Source organism: Microcebus murinus, chromosome 15 (assembly GCF_040939455.1).
Source record: "Microcebus murinus isolate Inina chromosome 15, M.murinus_Inina_mat1.0, whole genome shotgun sequence".
Classification (NCBI taxonomy): domain Eukaryota; kingdom Metazoa; phylum Chordata; class Mammalia; order Primates; family Cheirogaleidae; genus Microcebus; species Microcebus murinus.
In genome coordinates, this window is record NC_134118.1 from 43,737,185 (window position 1) to 43,764,133 (window position 26,949).

Genomic DNA, 26,949 nt, shown 5'->3' on the forward strand with positions numbered 1-26,949 from the left:
CATGCCCGGCTAATTTTTTCTATATATGTATTAGTTGTCCAATTAATTTCTTTCTATTTATAGTAGAGACGGGGTCTCTCTCTTGCTCAAGCTGGTTTCGAACTCCTGATCTTGAGCAATCCGCCCGCCTCGGCCTCCCGGAGTGCTAGGATTACAGGCATGAGCCACCGCGCCCAGCCTGCACAGATGTTCTTAATTTTGATATACAATTTATCAAAATTTTTGGCTAATTTTTTCATCCTCCTTGAGAAACTTCCTCTTATTTCAAATCATGACAAAATTATCCTGTATAGACTTTGTTATTGCTTTGCCTTTCACAGGTATATCTACAGTTCACTAGGAATTGGTACTTGTTCGTGATGTGAGCTAGAGGCCAATTTTCTTTTTTTTATTTATGTGGCTATCCATGTGGTCCACCACCATTTATTGAAAAGAACATCGTTTCTCCACTGCTCTGTGGAGGTACCTTGTCACAAATCAAGTGTTCATATATGGTTCTGTTTCTGTGCTTTCCTTTCTGTTCCATCGATGTATTTTCCTTTCCGTGGACCAATATCACGTTGCATTAATTGCTATGTCTTTATAATAAATCATAAATCTTGTACTTCTTCCACATTTTTCTTTTCCAAGGATATTCTGGCTATTCTTGGGTCTTTGCACTTCTATAAATACTTAAAAATCAGCATCTAAGGTTCATTTAAAACAAAAATTAAAAAACCAGCTGAGCAGAGGCAGCCGAGAGCCATGGCGGTGGTGGTGGTGGCGGTGGCAGTACAGACCCGGATCCTGCAGTCCCAACTGCAGAGCTCCTCATGAAGGGAAATTTGGTGAATCCAAAAGCGACAAATGGATTGATAGCCACAATCCGGCCACCAATGAGGTAATCCGTCACTCCCCTCAGGCCACCAAGGCTGAAATGGATGCAGCTGTCGCTTCCTGCAAACGTGCTTTTCCTACATGGGCAGACACTTCAGTATTAAGCCATCAGCAGGTCATGCTCCGCTATCAACAACTTATTAAAGAAAACTTGAAAGAAATTGTGAAGTTAATCACATTGGAATAAGGGAAGACCCTAGCTGATGCTGAAGGAGATATATTTGGGGACTTTCATAAGCTGGGAGTCCCTCATGGGACTTTTGGGAAGGAAGATGGGAGGCAAATATCCCAGTATCGGGAGTTCGCTTCATTCTTTATGTAGATTTTGCCATCCCATGATATCTTTTTAATATTTATGGAAAATGGTAACACTTCTCAGAGGTGGTTGAGCACGCCTATAGTGTGACATCTCTCATGCTGGGAGAGACCATGCCATCCATCACCAAAGACATGGACCTTTATTCCTACCGTCTGCCTCTGGGAGTGTGTGCGGGCATTGCTCCATTCAATTTTCCTGCCATGATTCCTCTTTGGATGTTTCCCATGGCCATGGTGTGTGGAAATACCTTCCTAATGAAACCATCAGAAAGAGTCCCTGGAGCAACTATGCTTCTTGCTAAGTTGCTCTAGGATTCTGGTGCCCCTAATGGAACACTGAACATCATTCATGGACAACATGAAGCTGTAAATTTTATTTGTGATCATCCAAACATCAAAGCAATCAGCTTTGTGGGATCCAACCAGGCAGGAAAGTACATCTTCGAGAGAGGATCAAGACACGGCAAGAGGGTTCAAGCCAACATGGGAGCCAAGAATCATGGAGCAGTCATGCCAGGTGCCAATAAGGAAAATCCCTGGAACCAGCTGGTTGGGGCAGCATTTGGAGCTGCTAATTAGTACTGCATGGCTCTTTCCACAGCAATCTTTGTGGGGGAAGCTAAAAAGTGGCTGCCAGAACTAGTGGATCGTGCCAAAAACCTGAGAGTCAATGCAGGAGACCAGCCTGGAGCTGATCTTGGCCTTGGATCACTCTCCAGGCCAAAGAATGAGTCTGTCATCTAATTGATAGTGGAACAAAGGAGGGAGCTTCCATCCTTCTTACTGGGTGAAAAATTAAAAGGCTATGAAAATGGCAACTTTATTGGATCAACCAGCATCTCAAATGTTAAGCCAAATATGACCTGTTACAAAGAGGAGATTTTTGGTCCAGTTCTTGTGGTTCTGGAGACAGAAACATTGGATGAAGCCATCAAGATTGTAAATGACAACCCATATGGAAATGGAACTTCCATCTTCACCACACTGCTCGGAAATATTCCCACCTGGTGGATGTTGGACAAGTGGGAGTGAATGTCCCCATTCCAGTGCCTTTGCCAATGTTCTCATTCACTGGCTCTCGATCTTCCTTCAGGGGAGACACCAATTTCTATGGCAAACAGGGCATCCATTTCTACACTCAGTTAAAAAACATCACTTCTCAGTGGAAAGAAGATGATGCTACTCTTTCCTCACCTGCTGTAGCCATGCCTACCATGGGCCGTTAGAAACAAGTTTGTTTAAGACTCAGTCCGTCCTGAATAATCTCGCTTTATTTTTGACCAGCTTCATTTGCCAACTTTGCTCATATTGGATCCCTGGGATTGGAATACATTGTAACTAAAATCTTTCTCAGGACTATTAGTCCCTGCAAAGTTGCTATAGGAAGACTCTTAGTGTAACATTGAAACCAGATTTTTTCACTTGCTCTTCATACTTAACATTTTTGAGGTAATTGTGACTGTGAAATGCTTCTTTGGAATAAGAGCTTAAACGTGTTTTCTAAAAATTCTTCCCTTTTCTGATGACTTAAAGGAGGGGAAGGTGACTATATGTAAAGAAGATCTTCCAATAATTGGAAGATGAACTCTTTGATGAGAAAGCAGGACAGAAATAATTCACCCTCCTCTGGTTGATCCTCAGACATAGCCCTACATAAATGCCAATGGGAAAGACCCTCTGCAAAGTTTTCCTGAGCCTGTCTTTTATCCTACGCTACACAAGATATTATACATTTCTATTTATCCCAAAACTGTGACAACCACTTCTTTCTTTTCTGCTCAGTGCCAGTTTGTTGTCCTAGTAAATCATGACCACCATTTAATTCTATCATTGTTACTGTTCCTGCTTCTGAAGATCACATCTCAATGATACCTCAGTAGGCAATGAATAAATCAACTTTTTGTTGAAAAAAAAAAACTTCTGGAGGCCGGGCGCTGTGGCTCACGCCTGTAATCCTAGCTCTTGGGAGGCCGAGGCGGGCGGATTGCTCAAGGTCAGGAGTTCAAAACCAGCCTGAGCAAGAGCGAGACCCCGTCTCTACTATAAATAGAAAGAAATTAATTGGCCAACTGATATATATATAAAAAAATTAGCCGGGCATGGTAGCGCATGCCTGTAGTCCCAGCTACCCGGGAGGCTGAGGCAGAAGGATCACTTGAGCCCAGGAGTTTGAGGTTGCTGTGAGCTAGGCTGATGCCACGGCACTCACTCTAGCCTGGGCAACAAAACGAGACTCTGTCTCAAAAAAAAAAAAACTTCTGGGATTTTGAATATTATATTGAATTTAAAGATCAATTTGGGGGAAAAGTGCCGTCTTCACAGCATTGAATTACCCCATCCATGTACATCCATACAACACATTTTTAATTATTTCAATTATTTTTTAAATAAAAAATATTATTTTCTTTGTTTATTCTTAATGTTTCATAGTAGAGATTTCACCCTTTGTTGGTTCCCTTAACCCCACCTATACAATAATCCCTACATTCAACTCTCTTCAATTATGCCCTGTGAGTGTGCCGTATTTTCCTGCCGGGAAAGGGGTACACAGACAAATTAGATGAAATACAAACATAGCCATAACCTCAGAATGAGTAAAGTTTATGGAGATAAGGTCATTAAAGAGGTAATTCGGTAAAATGAGTCATATAGATGGAGCCTAATCTGACTGGGGCTTTCCAATAAGAGAGAGAGAGAGACCAGGGGTGTGCACACAAGAGGAAAAGACAGGTGAGGGCAATGAAGATGGCCATCTACAAGTCAAGAAGCCTCAGAAGAAACCAAACCAGCCAACCTTGATCTTTAACTTCTGGACTCCTGAACTGTGAGAAAGAAATGTCTCTTGTCTAAGCCCCCCTATCTGTGGTATACTCTGTGATAACTAATACACCATCACAGCAGCCAAATATGAAAAGTATGTGAGGAGAGTGACCAATTTTGACACATTTAGAGGAAGGAGCTAGCACCTCTGGTTGGCAGAATCAGGAAAAATCCCTGTGGAGTTGTTTAACCACTTCCGTACGGTGGTCACCGGCGACAAAACCTTGCCCACAGCCGGCACTCACAGTGCGCATGATGGTTTGTGCTGTGCATTGACGACGAGTCCGTTTTGCTCTTGTGTGATGAGGAAAGCTTGAGAGCACTGAAAGCTTGTTTTACTTTACAGGCAGCTTTACTTGTAACATAAATCAGAACACATATAGGTATTGGGGTAACATATATACGTATATGTTTTCATTATGTTATGTTTTCATTATGTTATGTTATTTTTAAATGTTCACAATTTTATTTTGATAAATGAAAAGTCACATCACGGCTGTCGACTAAAGTCGCTGTGCGCGTTCATCTGTGGCTGTCGACTATCGTCAACACTGGTACCGAAGTGGTTTAAGTGAGGGTTGGAGAAAATAACTGTACCTACCTGACAGTATTATGAGTACTGAGTAAGAATATCCTTATACTCAGTAATTTAAAACCTGTTGAATAGCTTTGTAAGAACACACAGCTAAACGCATAGACCTAGATTTAAAACTGTCTCCTGACTTCTTGTGGCCTACTCTTTTCATGTTTTGGATTATTGTTCCGGCATTTTAACGTCCTCATTCTCAATTCACTCAAGCTCTATCTGGTTCTTAAGGCCTTCCATCCTTGGCCTCACCTCTTGACTCTTAACTCTGCCTTTGTGATAGCCTCTAAGATGGCTCCGGTGATCTTCACTTCCTGTCATCCATGCCTGGGTAAGTCTCCTCCTACAACGAATCAGGGAGTGGACTGTACAACCCTTTACAGCGCAGCAGAGATAACAATGTGTAACCTCTAAGGCTAAGTCATAAAATGTCACTACACCTTTGATTCATCTCTTGGATCACCGCCTTTAGAGGAAGTCAGCTGACACGTAATAAGGATACTCAAGTGCTTCTGGGAAGAAGCCCACATGAAGAGGAACAGAGGCCCCCACCAACAGGCAGCACCAACTTGCCAGCCAAGTCAGTGAACCACCTTGGAGCAGATCCTTCAGCCCTAGCTGACTGCAGTCTCAGCTGATTTGACTGTAATTCCATTAAAGACTATGGGCGGCAACTGTCTAGCCAAGATACTCCTGAATTTCTGACTATGAAACCTATGAGAATAGATGATTTATTATTTTAAGTCATTACACTCTGGTCTGTTACGCATTAGATAACTAATATTCATAACCTTCCCAATACACATTTATCCATATTCTTTTATTTTTATTCTCTTCTCATGAAACAATAAGCTAATAATAAATTTATATTGTTTTCTTTTTTTTTCCCATTTATTTCATATTATGGGGGCACAATATTGTTAGGGTTACATATATTGCCCCTGCCACCCCTCCCCCTATATTGTTTTCTTTTGGGATCGTCTCCTTTCCTTCTTGCAAATCCTCCAATGTTCAGCTCTATCTCCATCTCTATGAAGTGTCTCTTGACTACAACCCTGTCTTTATTTTTGTTTTTGATAGCTCATGGTTGGTACCTCAAAAGTAATTATTTACTGTTCTGTATATTTATAATATAATCTGTACAATTATTAATTTGTAAAGATAAAGATGATGTAGATTTCTTCTGTTTCCCACAGCACCTTTCATAATGCAACACATGTAGCAGTTACCTTAGTAAAATGACTACATTTTTAATAGGCCACCATCCAGTAGAATAAAAATCTGAGACAGCAGTTATTCTCCTGAGCCTGAATTCCAAAATTACTTTGTCTAAGAATTGGAATAAGCAACTTTCAAACTCATTGTTTCTATGCGCTGAGGTTTTTATTCCCCTATAAACCATAGTTTTAGAGGTCATAGGGTAATGTTTTACATATGAAAGGGAAATTTAAAGCAAGGAAAACTAAATAAATGTGTAGGGTCATATAGCATGTGACAAACAAGGGTCAAGATTACAACTTGGTGTTACAAATGAAATTCTGTTCTTAATAGGATCCTGTGCCCCACTCAGCAAGAAGCTATAATAATCTTTGTTTTCTTCTTGGTACATGTTTTCTGTCATTGACAATGCCAGTTTAATGGTTCCTAGAAGACAAAAGGGACCAGCAAAAGTGGAAACATGGTTCACTGTCAGCAAATGGCTTTAGAAATTCTTCGACTTTTTAAAAGAGAAAAAATTTTTGGAGCACAGACTGCCAGTACATTTTAAATTAAACTTCAAAATCATTGCTTGGTATATGTACAAGAGGCACTCAGATTAACTAATACGTGTATCTGTCAGGGTTCTCCAGAGAAACAGAACCAATAAGATACATATGTGTATATATACATATTGTATACATGTGGAAAGAGAGAGACACAAAGATTTAGCTTTATTTTAAAGAAGGCTCCAGGATTATAAGAATTGACAAGTCTGAAATTTGCAGGGCAGGCTGGCAACTCAGGCAGGATTAATTTGTTATAGTCTTGAGGCAGAATTCCTTCTTCTTTGGGAAACCTGTTTTTGCTCTTAAGACATTTAAATGATTGAAAGAGATCCAACCACATTATGGATGATAATCAGATTAATTGATTGGCCAGGCGCAGTGGCTCCACGTGTAATCCTAGCACTTTAGGAGGCTGAGCTGGGAAGATTGCTTGAGGCCAGGAGTTTGAGACCAGCCTGGACAACACAGTGAGACCCCATCTCTACAAAAATTAGCGGGGGGTGATGGTACGTGCCTGTATTCCCAGCTACTCAGGAGGCTGAGGCTGGAGGATCATTTAAGCCTAGGAGTTTGAGGTTGTAATGAGCCAAGATTGCGCCACTGTGCTCTAGTCCAGGCAAAACACTGAAACCCTGTCTACCAAAAAAAAAAAAAAAAAAAAACCAAACCACACAAAAAAACCCAAAACAATTGTAAATGTTAATCACATCTACGAAATGTCTTCCCAGCAAAACCTAGACAAGTATTTGACAAAACACATGGGTGCCATAACCTAGCCAAGTTGGCAAATAAAATTAAATACCATATTTGAGAAAGTGGGCTGTTTTTGGATTTGACTTTAAAATTTTTCTATACCACTCTATGTCCCACACAGAGTACTCTAAATGTCCCAGGCACCACATAAATCACAAAATCAGAGAAGATACGTTAAGAATCAATTACCAACTATAATCATGAGTAATAGTAATAAATCATTTTAAATTAAATATAGAAATACATCTTAGAAGCATATTTTCTATAAGCGTTCATTTGTTTTATTAAAAAAAATGTTGCATAATATTAAATCAAGAATCTAAGGGGGAATGTTACACAATCATAACAGTTAATAAAATGCTTCCCATCGCTGACCTGGCTTTTTAAATATGCAATAACAGTCACAGAATTGTCAAGTCATCTTTCCATAAAACTCTTAACTGCAATTCAAAAAGTGTTTCTGTATCAAAGGATGTAGTTTCTTTTCCCCAAAGAAGTTACATGCAAATACCCATACATTTCACACTATTTACAAGGTGACAAAGACAGATGAGAAGGAAATGACCTCAAAGAAGAGAGCCTTACCCTCCCCCAAAGTCCCAAATATGATTTAATGAGAGTCAGAGCTGCAGAATGCTAGGCTGAGTGGACCAAAGGGCTGACTTATAGCAATTCTTGGGATTTTATAAAGTCCTGGAGATGTTTGAAACTCTCATGGATATGAAAAAACCAAGCCAGTTAATAAACAGAATCATTTCCCAAGTCATGTTTTAAGTATAAAACATAATTTCTGATGATAAAGGTTACATGTAGGCCCTCATGTATTTGGCATTTTACTCAATAAAATGCTGGGAGCACTAGCTGGATAGAGGAGGAATGGGGCATGTGCATGTGGCAAGCAGCTTTTCCTATTTAGCAAGAGCAGATTGTGACTTGTGTTTTAGCATGATTTAGTGGCATCTTTGTAGAAAATGAGTGACCCTATAGAAGTGGGAATGGGAAGTGCAGTTAAGTGCAGTCACAATCTCAGTATCTAAATTGTTTATACAAGGTCTTGAAATCAAACTGTTTGAAAAGTTTTATTTGATAGCAGAAAATATCTACAATTGGAACTTTACAAAAGAAGTGCATGAGGGGAGAAATTCATACATAAGATTTTGCTGTTGAAATTGGTATGATCATCAACCATCAATTTAGGTTACAAGAACTCACACAAAACCGTATCTTTTTATGTAAAGGAAGTAGAAGCTATGTTAATCCCTTGACTAAAAAGTTTATTGAAACTCCTAACAGAAATTATACTGAATCTAAGACTAAAGAAAAAATTAAATTATTTCAAACTGTAGTAATATATAAACATATTTAAACAGATGAAAAACAATTATCTCAATAACCTGACAAATTATTTTCATCAAATCAAGCCCATGATGTCTACAATATTCATTTACACTATGGCTTTTTATCTCATAGTTCAGTTTTAAAAATTATGTAAAAATCTGCATATAACAATAGATGTTGACAGTAACTGTTATCATAGGGTATATGTCTCCTTCTCGCTCTGTGTATCCACTTGATTCAGTCATGTGTTCAATCGATGTCAAAGATTTTGTTTCTTACCTGACAGTGGAGGGCAAGACCTACCAGAATAACCCAAATATAGGACCAGGAAGGATCAGCCTACCTCATTGTTTCTAAAGCATCAACGGCTTTGCAGTCATTCGAAATACTAACACCAACACTTTCCATGGGCCAAAAAAGAGGCACTAAGAGTTTTGGGAAATACCCAAGAATTGTGATCAGTGTCTACAGCATAGTGTACAAGCATAAAATAGTTAATATTTTAACAAAGTATAAAAAATACTGTTTTTTTTTATTTAAAAGGGGAAAGCAGACAACTTCCCACTAGTAGAAAAAAAACAATAGTGTTCAGTTTCCAGTTTAAATGCATTTATGAATAGGAAGATGTGATCCCCATTAATTAAATATAAAAGAGTCCAGAAGAAATTATGACCTTAATGTACAGGAATAACAATATGTCTCTATCAAATTAAATTTAGTCTATGATTAAATACAACGTTCTCTCTCTCCATATATATATATATACACACACCCCCACACACAGACACTCATAGTACCTTTATGGAAGTCTCTAAAATGGTCACAGTAGCTTATATAGTGTTGATAAAGGTAAAAATGTATAAGCTAAGAGTATAGGTAAAACACCTTTTACAGCTTACTGATACCTTCTATGAGTTAAATAGCTTAAATTCTTCAAGTTTGAATTTTGATTTTTGAAAGCACTGTGCTTTGGCATTCAAACCTCCATGAAATCTTAGTTTTTCAAAATAAGGAATATCGGTAGAGAACATCAAACATGTGAGAGAAAAAAACTTCTGATGTGTAACACCAAAACTGTCCCATGTTTAACCAGTGGTTTTTAACCCATTCCTGGTGAAATCTACCTTCTTGGAGGTTAGAGGTGAGTTAAAAGGCTTTGAATGAAAATTTATTTTATAAGTGCTCATTTTAAAACTTAATAAAAATGCACATTTTAATGTGTTACATACACTATTTTACCACACTGTAGACTGCTTATGTATTAACTTCCAGCACAATTTATCTTTGTATAGACCTTGGAATACAACTTTAGCTATCTCTAATTAAAGAATCTCCTGAGATAAGTGTTTAAAACCTGTTATTATTTATACTTATATTTGTATGAATCAAAATTTTTTTGAAAGTATGCAAATAAAACAAGGCATAGAAATAAATTGGCTGCTGGTTTCCTCATCTATAACTCCACATTTGTATTACTCAGAAATAAGTCAGAAATCGTATTATGCTTAGTAATGGACCAAAGTAAATAAATGTGAATGTAAACTAAAATACATTTATGCTAATAAAATGAACTTTTCAGGCTTTATGTATAGGGGTTACATACAACATTTTACTTAAAAAAGGATTCTAATGCTAAAGAAAAGGTTTAGAAAATACCACTGTATAAGAAACTGTCTTTCAACTTACATCATTAATACAATGTTTAATGTGATTCAGTTTTCTCAAGCAAACTGCCTTCCTAACACATTTCCATTCTTGAATTACTCAGAATGGCAATATTTCTAAGTTAGAGTGATCTTCACAAATGCTGAGTAACTTATAAAAATTTAAGAAGAAATTATACTAAAAACATTCATAATTGCTTAAGACCCCCTCCGATGGGCAGCTTTAAAGAAAGATGTTTATTTTTGAATTAATTATACATTATTGTGTTTTAAATCTCAAAATATATTCATCCTCCAGGTAACACAATTTAGTATCTTTATGTATCAACTGTGTTGTGTGTTTTGATAGTTGCCTTTATTCAAAGGATGTGTTCTGTAAAATTTGGACTCAGTCAAAAGGCTGCACTCTAGGATCCAGAAGGCCACATGTGGCCCCCAGGCCGCAGGTTCCCCACCTCTGGTTTAATAAGCACATTTCAATGATTTTAGATTTTGTTTTGTGATTTCATTATAAAACAGCTTGCACACCAAACTCAAACAATCTTTTTTTTATTTAAAAATTCACCTCAAAATTCACTTCTGGGTTTTAGTTTTTGTTTAAAAAGAAACAGACATTTAGAAGCATCACATGTTACTAGCCTACAGTTCATCTTATTATGAACATTTTTAGTTCGTGGATTGGGGAAATAAACCTAGTACATTGATTAGGCACAGTACTATGGCCAACAGGCCAGAAATCAGGACACATCTGTGTACTCAGGCAACAGTTAGAGGTTGGAATGGCGGGAGTTATGCCTTAGCTATGGGTACTCCTATATCTGCCCCCTCCTAAATCTGTTAGTAAGTCTCACATCAATATGTAAGAGATTGTATGTAACTTGATTAAAAAATAAGCAAACAACTTCCTAAATTGTGTTGCAAAGCCAAGACAGATGAATAGAACTGTAGCCTCACTATAATTTGTGGTCTTGCTATACATATCACAGGGCATGTGTAGCATGTTACAGGTGAGAAAGAATTATACCCTCCCTCTGGTGGTTTCAGAAATTTGGTTGGAAGGGGTCCATGAGTATAAGATTTCACATTACAGCAAGGCTCCAATAGTTCTTGAATTGGGGTAGTGAATATAAATCACAGTACAAAACTTTTAATTATTTTATGGGAAAAGCAACAGGTGCTACATATGAGAATCACTTATATAACATCTATTTTTTAAAAAAAATGCAGATATAAAATAGTAATTGCATAGGGATTTAAATATAAGGCCAAGAAGAATATTAAGTAAAAAAAAAAATCATAGAAAGGGCACTATGGTGTCAAAAGATAGGATTTCATTCTCAGAGTAATAAATCTGAATTACTGACTAACTAAAAATCACAGTATGTTGCTATAACTAACAGTGAATGTCAACTGTTTCATTAATTCCAAACTGGAAACCAATATTAGGACTAACAAGAACACAACCAATGCTCATTGTCTAACCTGATCAGTGTGTTAGCACATCAGTGCCTGGTACGTACCTGATTATTTATCTACCTTTTGCAAATAACATTTAATACATGTTAACAAGTACAAGAGCACATCATTGCTAAAGGCCATCAATGATTTGCAGGCTTACTTGATAGTGTAAATTATTCAGTCTTTCAAAGGCGCGAGATCCTACCCAGCAGAATCTTCACTCAATGAACCAAAAATGCTGTCATTATCAAAATATAACAAAGTTCCACCATTAAAAACTAAATGCACATAAATCAGAGAACTAGGTCCTGACACTGGTACATACATTATCCTCAGCATTTTGGAAGGCAATGAATGATGAGTCCAACTATACTCTGTAGTTTAACCTAATGGTTACCACCTGAAGCTTCCCGTGGAAAGCTAACCTGTGAATCCACCTCTCATTTTAATGTTAGACTGTAGTTTATACAGCAATTTCCAAATCTAAAAGTAGCTTAGTTAACTTAGTACTGTTATATAAGGTAGTGTGAAGAAAAACAAGAACTCCCAAAGGAATTATGTTAATGTACACTGGGAATACCCAAAACAAGGTTTTAAATGAAAAAGTGCATAAATACAGTAATACTACAAGTGTGTTAACTATAGAACAAATGTTTCCCTGGGAGCTAAACAATACTATTGTCCCACATTATTTACATGTTATGAATTGTTCAGATACCACAAAGCACCATATTTAAGTCTAAATTGCTTGATTATGCCTGAAAGGTCCTTTGACTTCAACTCTACTCATCTGAGGATCTACCTAGAGTAGAAGTGTCAAGTCATCTTCAGACAAGATTTATCTGTACAATTCAGTTCTCTTTTGTTCCTAAGTGGCAAAGCAGTATTTTCATTTCACACCCTTGGTTGGTGTTTCCGACTCTGTGGACTGCCTCCCATCCGTCCAGGCTTCCCGGGTGCTCTTTAGAGCCAGGGTCTTCTGTTGGTCAACCACAACATAATCCACTCTCTCGTCTGCTACGCTGCTGCCTGAGCCACTGCTCTTTTGCTAGAATACAAAGGAAAAAAAACATGAAGTCCCCCATACCATGGAGTGTTTCTGAGTGACATTCAGTCTTAAAACACAGACACATATGCACTGTGAATGTTCTTGAAATTCTATAAGGTCACAAAAAAATAACATTAATTACCAAATTAATGCTCTAAATCTAGATCTAGAATTCAAATTAATGCTCCCATCACAGATGATATTCATAAAATCATGGATACCAGATACTTGGTTTATCTTTAGATGAACAGTCAATACATAGCCTGATTCTCTCTTTAGCTTAATTAAGCCTTTCTTCCAAGCCCTGAGAACAAATATCAATGTTTACTTTCTGAGCTAAGAAATGTTTTCTGAAAAGCAGTACTTCAAGAACGACAAACTATATAGGCTCATGCCCTCTTACTCCTAAAATCTAATTAGATACTAGAGAAGTTAAAACAAATATAATTATTAATGCATAGTGAAAGGCTTACTAAAAAGTAAGGGAAATACCTAAGTTGTAAGAGAAATGGAGGGAGTGGTAGGCTTCTAAATAGTAAAGGCAGAAGCTGGTAAACAGGTAAGAAAATGTAGATAAATATTTATATCCTATCATAAGCAATATATTAACAAGAGTAATAATACTGTCTAATTTGTGGGTTTAACAAAAAAATTAAAATTTAGGACAAAATTAGCATATAATTTGAGCTATCATTTTAAAGAGAGTGAAGCCGTTAGTTAACTTCAGAATTTGTTAAATAACTATTTCAATGGTAACCACTAAAAGAGTAGAAAGTATACAACTTCCATACTATCAGAAAGGAAAAAATAAATTTATCAGTCTCCATAACTTTGTTACTTTGTGATTTACGAAATGCTATTAAGTGACAGACTCTACTAAATTTAAATTAAACATAACTAATAAAATTCCCCCAAAGGAGATGATTCTTCAGGTTTGTAAGTGTGAATATTTATAGAACAGGGTTTCCCTTACCTTACGTGGTGGAGTGGATTTTCCAGAATCTAAATCTAGATCTAGGTATTCCACTTGTTTGTCTCCTTTGGGCTTGACCATTGGACTGTTTCCTCCATCGAGACTATTACTGCCAAAGAGATTCTGAAAGTATAATACAATAAAATCAGTGGTAGAACATTCACAAGACATACTGTTCGTCTTGCTTGCCATCTACTGAAGACTAAGTATTTGTTTTTTTTAATTATTTACCCAGAGCCACGCTCAAGTCTTGAACAAGTGGACTCCCTAAGTATTTAAGAGGGCATAGCTTGAAGAAATGTCTTCTTAGAAAATAACCTTTTAGGATTGAAAGAAAATAAATGATATTTTAAAAACTGATTAAAACCTAGTTTAGAGCAAGCTAAAGGCAATTTCAAAGTTAAACTTGGTTCAAACTAAGACATCAAACTATGATATCTCAACCTGAACATTATTAAAATTATATCTGCAGTCAATTACAATTTTACTCTACAGGCTTCTTATACTCTTTGCTTTCAAGTTAAATTTTAAAACAACTTTCTACATTTTATTTAAAGGCTTTCACCCTAAAAAAGCTTAGAATAAGTAAGTTAACTAACAGCTATGAACACATGACTCTCTTGGCAAAGTCTACTTTGTTTCAATCATCTAGACTTTTTACCATTTAATTTCCCCTTCCTTCTCTTAGCCTGATCTCTTCCTTGCTAAAAGGAATTGTGCAATAGGACTACTCTCTAAAAAAAAGAGAAAGATAAGGAGATAGATGACAGCAGTAAACAACAAGAACAAAAGAGCTTGAGGTGGAAAAATAAAAAAGAAATAGGTTAGCAGAAACTTGAACACCAATGCTAAATGAAAGAAAAGGATGGCGTGAACCCATGTATGTCCCTATATATGCCCCCTACTCTACAACAGTTTTCTACATGTGCTACAACAAATGACTTGTTTCCATGCCTTACTGCTTTTAAGCTCATCTGGAAATGTTTCTGACTTCTCACATGCAAGACTGTATATTACTCATTAGGGACTTTCATTCCTTGTACTCTCTACCATGTTGATAACATTAATGTTCATACATTATCTCATATTTGAGGGGAAAAACACGATTTAATGAACTTAAAAATTTATATGTTATGATGAACAAAACAATTTGAAAGTTACATACATTTGGTTCTGTTATTCTTTTATATTGCTATTTCATTTCCTTTTGTTCAAGTTAAACAGAGAAATCTGTGCTTTAGGGAAAAGATATGTGCTAGAAAAACGTGAAGTCTATTCCCTCATTTAGTAGTGGGTTGCTGACAGCAGGTATGAAAACTTTTGTGAATTAGAAAAAGGTGCCTGCCTCTTCCTGTAGGGTGACACAGCTCTGTGCCAGGGCCCACAGCTTGGTTAGCTGCATGTGGCCTACATTTCATATAACCAGGTATGCAGTATGTTTGTGTAGTCAACAACCTGCACAACTGAACTGTGATGGTCCTATTTGGAGGAGATTTTTAAACCAAATTTATCAACTATTGCTAAGAAAACATTAAATCAATTCATACAAATAGCAATGCCCCTTTTTTCAAATTCATAAAGAAACTGAAATCATCATGAAATTTTTTTCCCTGAATGACTGTATATTTAACTCTCACATAAAAAAAAAAAATCAGGCATAAAAGTATATAAAATTCCATATTCAAATGTGATCAATGAAAGAACACATCCTGCATTTCCCTAACTAGAAACGTCTAGAAATGTTGATAGTATTATAAGGCTATAAAAGAAACCCAGAAATTCATGACCTGCACACTTAATCCCAGTAAGTTACTCCTAAAGAGAATTTCTCAGAATTGCTAAAATGTTTTATTTCTAATTATTACTAGAACTGGAAAATTTTTCATCTTTAAGTATTGTTAAAATTTGTGTGTCTCCAAGGAAGTCTATTTGCTCTTGATTTAATCTCTACTAGAACAGCCTGTGTCTATGTTCCAGCCTTTCACCCAGTATTTTCCCAAAACAGTTTAGAAGAGCTCTAAGACTCCAGGAGTTATTATAAGAATTCTATGAATTAAATAATAAAATAAAAATTGTAGCACTTTTTTCTAAAATTCTTTAAAAAAATGTAAAATCATTTAACATAGTTTTGTTGTTATTACATAAGAACATGCATGTTTTTAATAATGGTGTGTCATCATTTGAATTTCAGGTGACATATTAAGGGTTCACTTGATGAATGCATGGACTTTTGACCTTCATACAAACGTATGGACAGCATCAACAATTCAATGTTTCATTATCCACCGTCTACCTCACGATCACTATTCTGGAAAATGTACTGTGCTTCAAAATTTCACTTCATATAAATTAATCTTCATTGCATATATAAACAAGATTTGATCTGATCCTGTCTCAACTTTCTAAGACTATTTTTTTTACTGACGTCATCAACCCAAGAAAATATTACATCGTGTGAACTTCTCTGATATTCCATCAGTGCATTAATCTGCAGTCCCCAACTCCTGGGCCCTAGTCCATGGAAAAATTGTCTTCCCTGAAGCCGGTCCCTGGTACCAAAAAGATTGGGGACTGCTGCATTAAGTTCCAAAATTGAAAAAGTTTGATAAATATTGCTGTAACTATCACTTTCTTTTCTAAGGAAAAGTTGTATGGAATATGATCAGCCCTGTGGTCAGTAGCATGAAGAGATGGAAATGGCACAGTTGACTTTTCTGTTATGTCTATGGATAGATATTTCCACGTGGGCCACTTCTGCTTACTGCTAACACTTAGGATCTAAGTACTTCAGAAATTCACCAGATAGTGGTTAGACACCTCTACTAATAGGTAAAAGTACTTTTCTGGCTTAATGTCCTAAGGTCTAAAAAAATAATTTTGTATTTTCATTTCCTTTGACTTCTGGTTGTAATGTTCTTCTTTCTAATCTTTTCCCTTCACCTAACACTTACCCATGACAAATCACACTTTGAAATTCTCCTGTTATGTAATCTTTTCAAGGTTTTTATGGCTACTTACTATTCTGGACAAAAGGACAATTAGTACCTTAGAAAATACTCTACTTTTGTAATAAGAAAAAAGTTAATTCAACTACTTAAAAATTAGTGACAACATCTACTCTGATGTAATATTTAGGATTTACTGAGATTCTTACTAGAGTCTATTTACTATAATAACGAAAACAAATTCAGTTAACAATAATAAAAAATCACTGATCAAGCTGAAAATTAGTAAATACAAAAATAAAAGAATGAATAAAAATTGTCCTACCTTGAAAAAACAGTGAAAACGTTACTAATGTAGTTCATTGTATTCTAATTCAATGCTGACATAAATGTTTTAAATTATATTATTTATTTTTGAGTACTTTATAAATTTGAATTGCGTGTGTGTGTATATTTTATTTTTAGAGACTGGTCTTCCTATGTTGCCCAGGCCTTTAACTTGAGCTCAAATGATCCTTCTGCCTTAGCCTCCCATGTGGCTGGAACTACAAGTGCGTGCCACTGTGCCCAGTTAAATTTGATAATACTTTTAAGTTAACTAGTTTAAGCACCAAATCAAACTCTTCATATCACCTAATTATGTTCCCTGACATCATACAGTTGTGAGGAACCTTGGTTTCTCCTAAAAATCTATTAAGGATGAAAACACAAATTCATTGACAGAATCGGGCTTTATATTTTGTGTTTCTAAACAGGATTGTTTTAAAGAAAATAAAGCCACCAAAAGGTTACTCATTCTAAATTTTGACACTAGATATTTGCTTTACCCTGGCAGATACTGCCTGGTTGTCCCCCAAGACCTACTCTCCTCTCCCCCACATGAGTGGGATTTTTAGGTGGGCCAACTGTTCCACAGGAACTGCTATATAAACTATGAACAAGGTTTTCCTGGTTACACAGGGGCTCTGTTTTCCAGCCCCTTTTGTGGCTAAGCGCGGCCACACAGGCTAAGCTCTGGTTAATGGATGTATACAGCAGTTTATGAGGCAGATGGGCCATACCCTTTGCTGCTTTTCCCTTTCCTCCACCCTGGAGGTTGGAATGTGACTGTTGGCTGGAGCACCATCTTCCCCTATGAGCATGTTAGCCGTACCCAGGGAACAGCAGATCAGAAAGCTGGAAGAAGCCTGAATCCCTGAAGACTGCACAACAGAGCTGCCACGCCAGCCCTGGACTGACTATCTCTGGACTTTTACATGACAAAGAAATAGACTTCTCTCTTAAGTCACTGTTATTTATTTTCTGTTACTCAGAGGTGAACCTAGCCATAACTGATATCCTTATTTATCTACTAAAATTACAAATAACAGAGCAAGCAATAAATCTGACTTAAGGAAAGGTAAAAGTGACATATTAAACAAAAATTAAAATTGGTTTCCACCTGATTAGTGTACATTAAAATAAAAAAAATTTAAAAATTAAAAATTGGTTTGTATTCTTAAATATCTGAAGCATTTTCTGGCAACTACCTGGTTTCTGGTGAACAAAATGTCTGCTACGATTAGAAAATTCTTATGCCTTGTAGTGATATAACCAATCTGAAAGAAGTTATGTTTATAACAGGTCTTTAATCTTTAAGCCTATCTAAGGGTGTATTATCATCAAAAACATTCCGCATAAGATCATTTCACCACAAGAGTGCCATGAAACAGGTCTGGAGAACTGCATTATAAAATACTTTTCGTAAATTTTCTTGAAGAGTGTCAAAATTCAAGTACATGTTAAATGAAATATAAGTGAAAACTTTTATTCTTTTTATTTTTTAAAAATTAGAGATAGAGTCTTGTTATGTTGCCCAGACTGGCCTCGAGCTCCTGGGCTCAAGCAACCATTCTCTTGCCTCAGCCTCCCAAGTAGCTGGGACTACAGGCTTGGACCACTGCACCTGGCAACTTTTATGTTTCTTTAACTCATCTACAGTACATTTTGTCCCTTCATTGGCCTTAGACTTTATATTATTTTTTAAAAGCATTTTAAAAAGCTGTCTTATTGTTTTTCCTTAAGTATATAAAGAAAGATGTGAGGGTAAAACCTCTAAACAGAAAGAAAAGTTCTAGTTTGAATGATTTCAAAGGGCTTCTCAGAAAGGGAGAAGATGAAGACTTTACGTACTGGGTCTTCACTGGACAGGTTTGGGTTCATGGGAACATAATTCTCTTCGCTGTCATGCGAGTCACTGCTTGAGGTTGTGCTATGCACTGAATCTGGTCGGGGCGACATGGGAAACCTAGAGGAGCTAATAACAAAAATTATCATCACAAACATAAATCTTGACAAAAACTTCTAAAATTACTCCCAAAATAAAAATAAGACAGTTTGCATTCTTTCAGAAATATTCCTTTATGTTTACAATCATTTATTGTATACATGTATTATAACACAATTTGCTATACACAAACATACAGCTAATAATTATACCTGTACTATGAAAGCATATTTCTGCACGTCAAATTATCTTATGTAAAAACAAAATATTACCAGTGAGTTGGGCATAAATAGAAAGTCACAGACGTAAAATAAAAGATTTAAGAATTTCTATTTTTAAAAAATAGCTATATGTATACATAAAACACACATGTTCAACATAGGTTTTTAACTTCATAAACTCTTCTCATTTCCCTATTTCATTTCAATAAATCTCAATTAAGTAATCCCCTTCAAAAACTACCATTTTTTCCAGATTAGTAATTCTCAGAAACTTTTGGTTTTGTGAGCGCTTCTCACTTAAAAATCACTGCAAACTCCAAGGAAATTTCTGTATATGTGAGTTACAGCTATTGATATTTACCATACTAGAAATGAAAACTGAAATCTATCTATCTATCTATTTATAAGACAAGTTAAGTGCAGTAGTGAGTATCTATCTATCTATCTATCTATCTATCTATCTATCTATCTATCTATCTATCTATCTATCTATCTAAAGACTAGTCAAGTGCAGTAGTGAGAAGGGAGGAAAGTAGTAGATCCAGGAGTTCAATCTGTAACTGATTGTGAACCATCAAATAAGATAACTCACAACCTTCAGACCAACCAGAAATCTTTTTAAAACACAAGAGTAAACAAATACATGTTCTGTTAGCTGTCACAATAATATCATCACATACAGCCTTTGTAACACTCCACTACACACTCATAAGAGGAGAATGAAAAAGGTAAATAATATCTTAGTATCTTAATGAATGGTTTTAATTTTATAGAACCCCAAAAAGGGAGTATCCCCAGACTATGCAATGATAACCACTGTTCTAAATATTTTCTATGATAATTAACCTTATTCAAACAAACTATTAATACATGTTTTAAACAAAGGACTTACTCTCGAGCAAAACTCCTAGTGATGGGAGACCTAACTGGTGCTTGTAATTCTTCCCATTCTGGTAAAGGTTTTATTTCTAAGGGTGCTGGCTTGGCTGAAAAGAAAGAGAAAAAGAGGTTTTAGGGTACAGAACCTTGGAAAATAAGATCCTCTCAATATTATCTCAATTTGTATTTGATACAAATCTAAGACCAGCTAGTTTCACACAATGAAGTAAGGTTCATGGATGTTTCATGATTTTCTCAAGGTTACACACAGCTAAATAATTAGTGGCAAAAGCTAAATCAGATAATGTTTCATGATTGCTACCTCAAAGTCTAAAGCTCTATTTATTTATTACATCTTGCATCTTAATTTAAGTAAATATTTTATGTCTGTAACCTAAAGGAGAACAAGAAAGAGTAACAAACCAATTCCTTTATAGTTGCCTGACTTATACTTTTCATTATTTCATTAATCAATTCTTTCAGTAATTTAATCTTCAATATGGAAATTTAGTCATCTATATTAAAAATGTTCCTATTCTTCAATATTGAAGCATATAACCAAACATTTAAATGATGTGTAGGAAAAATTAAAAGCAAAACTTTGCTGAAACCAAAAATTGAAAAAAGAATTAATGATAAAATATTTTAAAATAATGCATGCCTGGTCTGGAAACAAAACAAAATACTAATTATATTTTGAGATCTAAGCTCTGGTCTGAGAAAAGGCCATAATTACTTTAAACAATTACCTTAAATTTTTAGCTTAATTTAACCACAGAATCCTTTGCCAAATTATGTAAAATTAAGCAAATGCAAATATTTTTATTAGCTTTATTTATAAGTGGTCTTTACTTATTTACCTTATAATTGTAGTAGAAAATTATTACAATAATATGTACCAGAGATCTTAGTCCTTTTCTTAAAGTTGAGACTGAGACATTTTTCAGAAATTTATGGACTGAGTAAAAAAACTAAAACAATACTATTTGTTAATATTCATTATACTTTAGGAGACTACTTAAATATATTAGATAAATATTTTAGTTATGTTTCATCCTGCCACTCTGAACAAAGCTTTTCATTTTTCTGGGTTTCCTTATAGTCTTGGTCTATATATGTGTAATTTTTAATCAACTATGTTATATTACCCTAACACTATAAAACAGATGCTCATTTTAAAGGGCTATACAGATTGAGGATCATAAGTATTTTTATCAACTCAAATATAATGAAGACTCAATTAATTTATTAAATTTGAGTTAAAACAATTTTGCTTGCCTATATACTTAAAATAGACATGTACAAAATATTGTGCTGACTGGAAGTATTTCTTTAACTCTTAACATTTTAGTTTTTTGATACCCAAAGTCTAATAGCAGTTTAGGTTAGGTGTCAATTTCTAAGTAATGGCACAATTAATCCTAGGAAGTGGTTCTTTATTCTGTCTCAGAACAGAAGACATATATTACATATGAAGACAGGAGACAACTGGAACTCCCAAACGGTTCATAAGTTTAAAGAAAACAATATATGTTGTCTAAAAAGCTAAATGAATAATGCAAAAGGACAAGACTGAATATCACATACTATCAAATATCTAACATGGCTGCTGTTAATGGTATAACAAGTAGACTCATGTATTATGGGAAGCATTCACTTTAGAAAGAAGTGCTGGGAAATTTTATTTACAACAGTAGTAGTATTTAAGGCTCTTCTTTTTTGCTTTTCACGAAAAAACATTATGAAATAAATAAATTCCCAATGCCCCATACAGCATGCGGTGCTAAAGTACATACCCTTTCTTCGTGTAGCAAAGTCACCTATGGTTTGTGAATCGGTTCGCTCTAAACCATGGGGTTTGGGTCTTAAAATTTTAGGACTTTGACCTAATTGGTAAAAAGAAGATGCTCTTAATATAATGTTATTTTTAAATTGGAAAATGGGTTCTGTAAAAAAGCAACAGAGCCCTGCACAGAAATGTTATGTCTCAAAAGCATAAACAAAAGTTTGTTTGTAGAGAATATTTCAATCTTGCTACATACATGCATGCTCAGCACAATGGAAAGGAGAAGTTACATGCAACAATGTAATAAGCAAAGGGTTATAAAAATAATAGGGTTTTAGTGGGATAACCAGCCTGAGTTAGTAGTGTCTTTATTTAGGGAAATGGAGGAAAAACAAGTACCATGTTAGTTTTTCTTCTAACATGCCTTAGAAAACTAGACCAATTAAAAAATTATAAAATCCCTCAGTCAGATCTCAAGAAAGCACAAAGGCCTATTTCCCTATAATATTACTCTTCTAATTTGGTAGAGATGCTTTTAAAACCTTAATCTGACTATTCCTGCCTCTCCAACCAAAATTGTTCTAGAGGAGCAGATGGCTATAATATTTGCTGATCCAAGACCAAAACCAAGACCAACATTTATTACTTTGCCTTGGACACTCAGTGGCTTCCCAATGACTTCATTTTACAAGAATCAGATGTTTGGATTCTGGTACTATTTATTGTCTATTTTCAATTTAACCACTTGAAAGCATAAATTCAGTTGCCATCACTTTCAGTCTCTGCCACAGATAAGTACATAACGCCCCATGAAGAGTATGAGGTTAATATCTAGCCGCCGGTCTCATCGTTTTTCCCATTTAGAAGTCTGGATGCCAAAGTACCAGTAACATTAGAATCAGTAATTTAAGCCACTCTATTCTTAATATCACCAAATGTTTTTCTTAGAATTTACAAAGTTGACATCTATTAGATGGCAAAATTAGAATTTGCTGGTTAAACACTGATATCTAGGTACCTTATCTACTGAAATCTAAGCTTCTTAAAATGTGATTCTCTGGGTTATAAAAAATCAAAATGCTCTCATTAATCAATTTTCTAAGACAATTAATGCATCAAGTTTATTCAGAAATGAGGCAGGCTGAGTTTAAAATGTGAGTATGAAAATTTGGGGCAATGGCAGGGCATGGTGGTTCACGCCTGTAATCCTAGCACTGTGGGAGGCCGAGGTGGGAGAATTGCTTGAGCTCAGGAGCTCAAGACCAGGAGCTCAACAAGAGTGAGACCCTGTCTCTACTAAAAATAGAAAGAATTAGCCAGGCGTGATGGTGCAAGACTGTAGTCCCAGCTACTCGGGAGGCTGAGGCAAGAGGATCGCTTAAACCCAGGAGTTTGAGGTTGCTATGAGCTAGGCTGAAGCCACAGCACTGTAACCTGGGCAACAGAATGGGACTCTGCTTCAAAAACAAAACAAAACAAAACAAAACAAAACAAAACAAAACAAAACAAAACAAAACAAAACAAAAAAAACTGGGGGCATGATCCACTGTCTAACCCTGAGGCATCCAGAGGTATCCTGCCCACGCTGGCAGGACACTTTACTAAAACAAAAGAGGATACCAGCTTTTTAAACTTCCCCAAATAATACACCACCTTTCAAAAATAGTATAAGGCAGAGGGCTAAGTTTAACTACTAGAAAAATACATTTATTTTTAGAGCTGAAAGGCCCTTACAGACCAAATTCAGCTTCTTCATTTTATGGATGAGAGACCCTGGGAGAATGACGAGGTTAAGTTCATCTCCCACATTCATCAGTGGCAGAATAAAGGCTTCCTCTAGCCTGCCAGCTGCTGGCGGGACACTCCAGCACTATGCCACATTGCCTTTACCTCTATTTCCATTTTGAGGAAGATTTCAGTTTTGAACTCTTCAGTGCAGTCTGAGATCTGATGGCTATCTCAAACTGTGCTACACAGTCACAGACTAAGAAACTTGACTAGAGAAAGGGAGAAGTGTGCTAATTACTACATTCATGAGTACAGCTGGTGTTACTCTGAACACATGGATGTGGCTAGGGATACCTACAGCTACCTGAATGGCACATACAGCCGCTGTAACCTGGTCATTATTAAATAACCATTGCCCAGGTTATTACTAAACCTCACATTGGTGATGTGAGGTTTAATAATTACAAAATGCTCTTAGAACTACTTCTGGTTTGCTGGTCTGTCCGCCATCCTCCTTTTCTGAAAGACCCATTTTCAATAGCTCTTCGCCTCCTTTCTGTGTTTTTCCATTGTGATATCTCTCAATGGACACTCTGCATTTCTCAACTTTGAGCCCTAAAAGTATCTTATCTATGCTTGAGGTTAAATAATCAAGGTCACGTGACTGCTAAATCTACCTAGTTTCGCTTTCTCACTTTTTCTCTAGTCCTACACTTCAACTGCCTGACAGGTCTCTTCTGATTTGCCTTCCACTACTTGAAACTAATCATTTCTCTTCCAAACCAACATGATTTTCCACGTCCAACCGCCATCGAGATGATACCATTTCCTGGATCCTTAGGCACAGAACCTCAGGGTCATAGTTTAGTAGTCCATATCTCCTTCGACCATCTGTATTTGGTCTTAAAATGCTAATGACTTGCCAATATGGCAACAAAAATGACAAGCACTAAAATGGAAGGAGCAGGTAGTTGAGGCCAATCAGAAAGTAAGCTAAGCCTGTACAAATGCTGGCTTGATGTGTACAGTCCTGAAGGATCCCAAACTTGCGAAAAATAACAAGGAGGCTCTTCTTAAAACCTATGCTTCAGAAAAGAAAAACAAGAACAAATCTACTCTTTGGGAAGGAAGAGAAAGTAATCTTAATAGATAAAAAAGAAAACCTCAACTCCTATTTTGCTTTAGTTTTCTTCAGCTAGGAGAAAATGGTCGTCAAACCGTAAAGATACAGGAAACGATAAGCAGCATTAAAGGCCCCGTTATGTGAGAACAGTGTGCGAAAGTTGGTTACACAAATTGGGATATTCTTGTCATCCCCAACTAATTCAGAATGAGGCAAAAAGCACTTGAGGGTAGCACCTACTCCCCAATTAAATTTGTCACAAGCCCAGCTGCTGAAATGTCCTGCTATCACCCTAAGACCAGTTTTATCTGGTAGCTGCTAAAACAACCTGCTGTGACTCTAAGACTAGTTTTACCTACAACCGTCATTCACCAATCAGAGCTTGCCAGCTCCTCAAAGCTTCTCTAGTGCCAATGAGCTTTCTATCAAAACAACACCTGACAGTTTTCTTTCTAATAAAACCCCAACCTTCTCCTTGTTCTTCAGACCCAACAAAGACCACCTAGTCTGTGTGTATGCACTGAATTGCAATTCTTGCTTCCCAAATAAAGTGTTAAATTGAGAGATTCGTCTCTATGTTTTTATCTTGACAAGTGCAATGTACTAATAGTACCCAGCTACTTTTAAGTTCTATTCAATGAATTATATTGCAAGGAGGCAAATGATTTTACAGGTAAGAACACAGAATTCATATCGGCAGTTTGGAGAAGTCATGGAGAACATGCAAATGCCACAAGAATAAGCTACAGATGCTTTTTATATCACATTCTTTTCCTGAATTGCTGTCTGCTCTGGTAAGACCATTTCCTTACCTATTTCTCACATATAACTTTAAAATTCCAGCCCTTTCTCTATTCTTTCGCCATCAATATCATCACTGTTTTATCAGTGTCTTTAATTTCTATACAAAGCTCAAGTTATAATAAATTTCCTTCTAAGACTACCCTGAGAAATACCACTACACTTAATTATTAATAATGACCATTTATTGAGGACTTCTTATGTGCTAGACACTTTAAAAATTCGTTTAATACTCCCAACAACCTTGTAAGGAAGGTACAATTATAATAAATTTTAATAATTTTATAACTGAATAGGTTAGAGCTTAGAGAGGTTAAGTAACTTGCCCAGAGTCACACAGATGATGATTGGCAGAGCCAGAAGTTAAATCCTTTGAATCCAGAGAGAGGGTTCATGCTCTTATTCCTATATCCTTATTTCAATCTGGAATCCTTACTATAATTATTCTCAAAAGAACATTTGTATTGTTTTGCTTTTGTGTACAGTAAATCCTCCCAATTTTTTTTTTTTTTTTTGAGACAGAGTCTCACTTTGTTGCTGAGGCTAGAGTGAGTGCCGTGGCATCAGCCTAGCTCACAGCAACCTCAAATTCCTTGGCTCAAGCGATCCTACCGTCTCAGCCTCCCGAGTAGCTGGGACTACAGGCATGTGCCACCATGCCCGGCTAATTTTACATATATATACATTAGTTGGCCAATTAATTTCTTTCTATTTATAGTAGAGACGGGGTCTTGCTCTTGCTCAGGCTGGTTTCAAACTCCTGCCCTCGAGCAATCCAACCGCCTTGGCCTCCCAGAGTGCTAGGATTACAGGCGTGAGCCACCGCGCCCGGCCCCAACTAAATTTTAACATTAAACAAACATTCAAATAGATACATAAAATCATTACATTTCTCTGAAAGCTTTACCTCCATGACCAGTAATTTCTTGTTGGTCTCAATGAGAACAAGTATAAGTGATTGTAATGATGCATACAATGTGATGTAAATAATTTTCAAAGAAGTCACATGATCCAAGGAGACTTTTTTGTAGGAGCCAAAAGCAGATGCATGGGATCAGTAAACCTTTCACTCAAATTATTCCTCATCTCTATTATCTTTTTTCCAGGATGAGTACTAAAAAGATACTCTTTTTCTAGAGCATTCCTTGGTTTTCTTGATAGAAAAATATGGTATAATTATATTGAGATTTTAAAAGTGCATTGATAAAATTTATACATATTTTCTATTCTATGCAAAGCTTAGGTTGATTTTAGGGCAAAAGCCACAACATAGAAAAGTTGAACTGAGGCACTTTATTTCTCTATGTCCTTTCAAACTCAATTCAACATTTACGTTACAAACAGAAATGAAAGTCATACTCAAACAATAGCCCAAATTCGCTTATGAGGAGTGAAGGGAGAAAAGTAAGTCCAAGTTGGAAGTAGGCCTGTCTAAGCTTTTTCTTCTCCTTTACTGCCTGTAGGCAAACAGGCAAATTTTTTTCTGGTTATTGAAGAAAAGTGTGAAAATAGACAATGAGAAATAAGAATACTAAAGCAAAGGCAAAAATGAACTTTAGTGACACTGATCCTCAAATTCTGAGAGTAAACAGTGTGTAAT

General features: G+C 36.0%; 1 protein-coding gene and 1 pseudogene across 4 annotated transcripts in view; one reads left to right on the top strand and one right to left on the bottom strand.

Annotated features, from left to right (window-relative positions):
• Window positions 1-213: 213 nt before the first annotated feature.
• On the top strand, window positions 214-3,404 carry LOC105881861 (methylmalonate-semialdehyde/malonate-semialdehyde dehydrogenase [acylating], mitochondrial-like; annotated as a pseudogene).
• A 4,775-nt stretch (window positions 3,405-8,179) lies between these two features.
• GAB1 (GRB2 associated binding protein 1) overlaps window positions 8,180-26,949 on the bottom strand; it is a 128,766-nt gene continuing 109,996 nt past the window's right edge. For 2 of the 4 annotated variants that reach the window (XM_012783807.2, XM_012783808.2), the window contains 5 exons: window positions 21,708-21,797; window positions 19,925-20,018; window positions 18,718-18,841; window positions 13,601-13,723; window positions 8,180-12,627 (listed from right to left, as the gene is read on the bottom strand). In XM_012783807.2, the coding sequence (XP_012639261.1) occupies window positions 12,469-12,627; window positions 13,601-13,723; window positions 18,718-18,841; window positions 19,925-20,018; window positions 21,708-21,797 (590 nt within the window). In that variant the 3' untranslated portion in view covers window positions 8,180-12,468. The remainder of the gene's footprint in view (window positions 12,628-13,600; window positions 13,724-18,717; window positions 18,842-19,924; window positions 20,019-21,707; window positions 21,798-26,949) is intronic. The other 2 variants (XM_012783811.2, XM_012783812.2) reach the window with 1 other exon arrangement.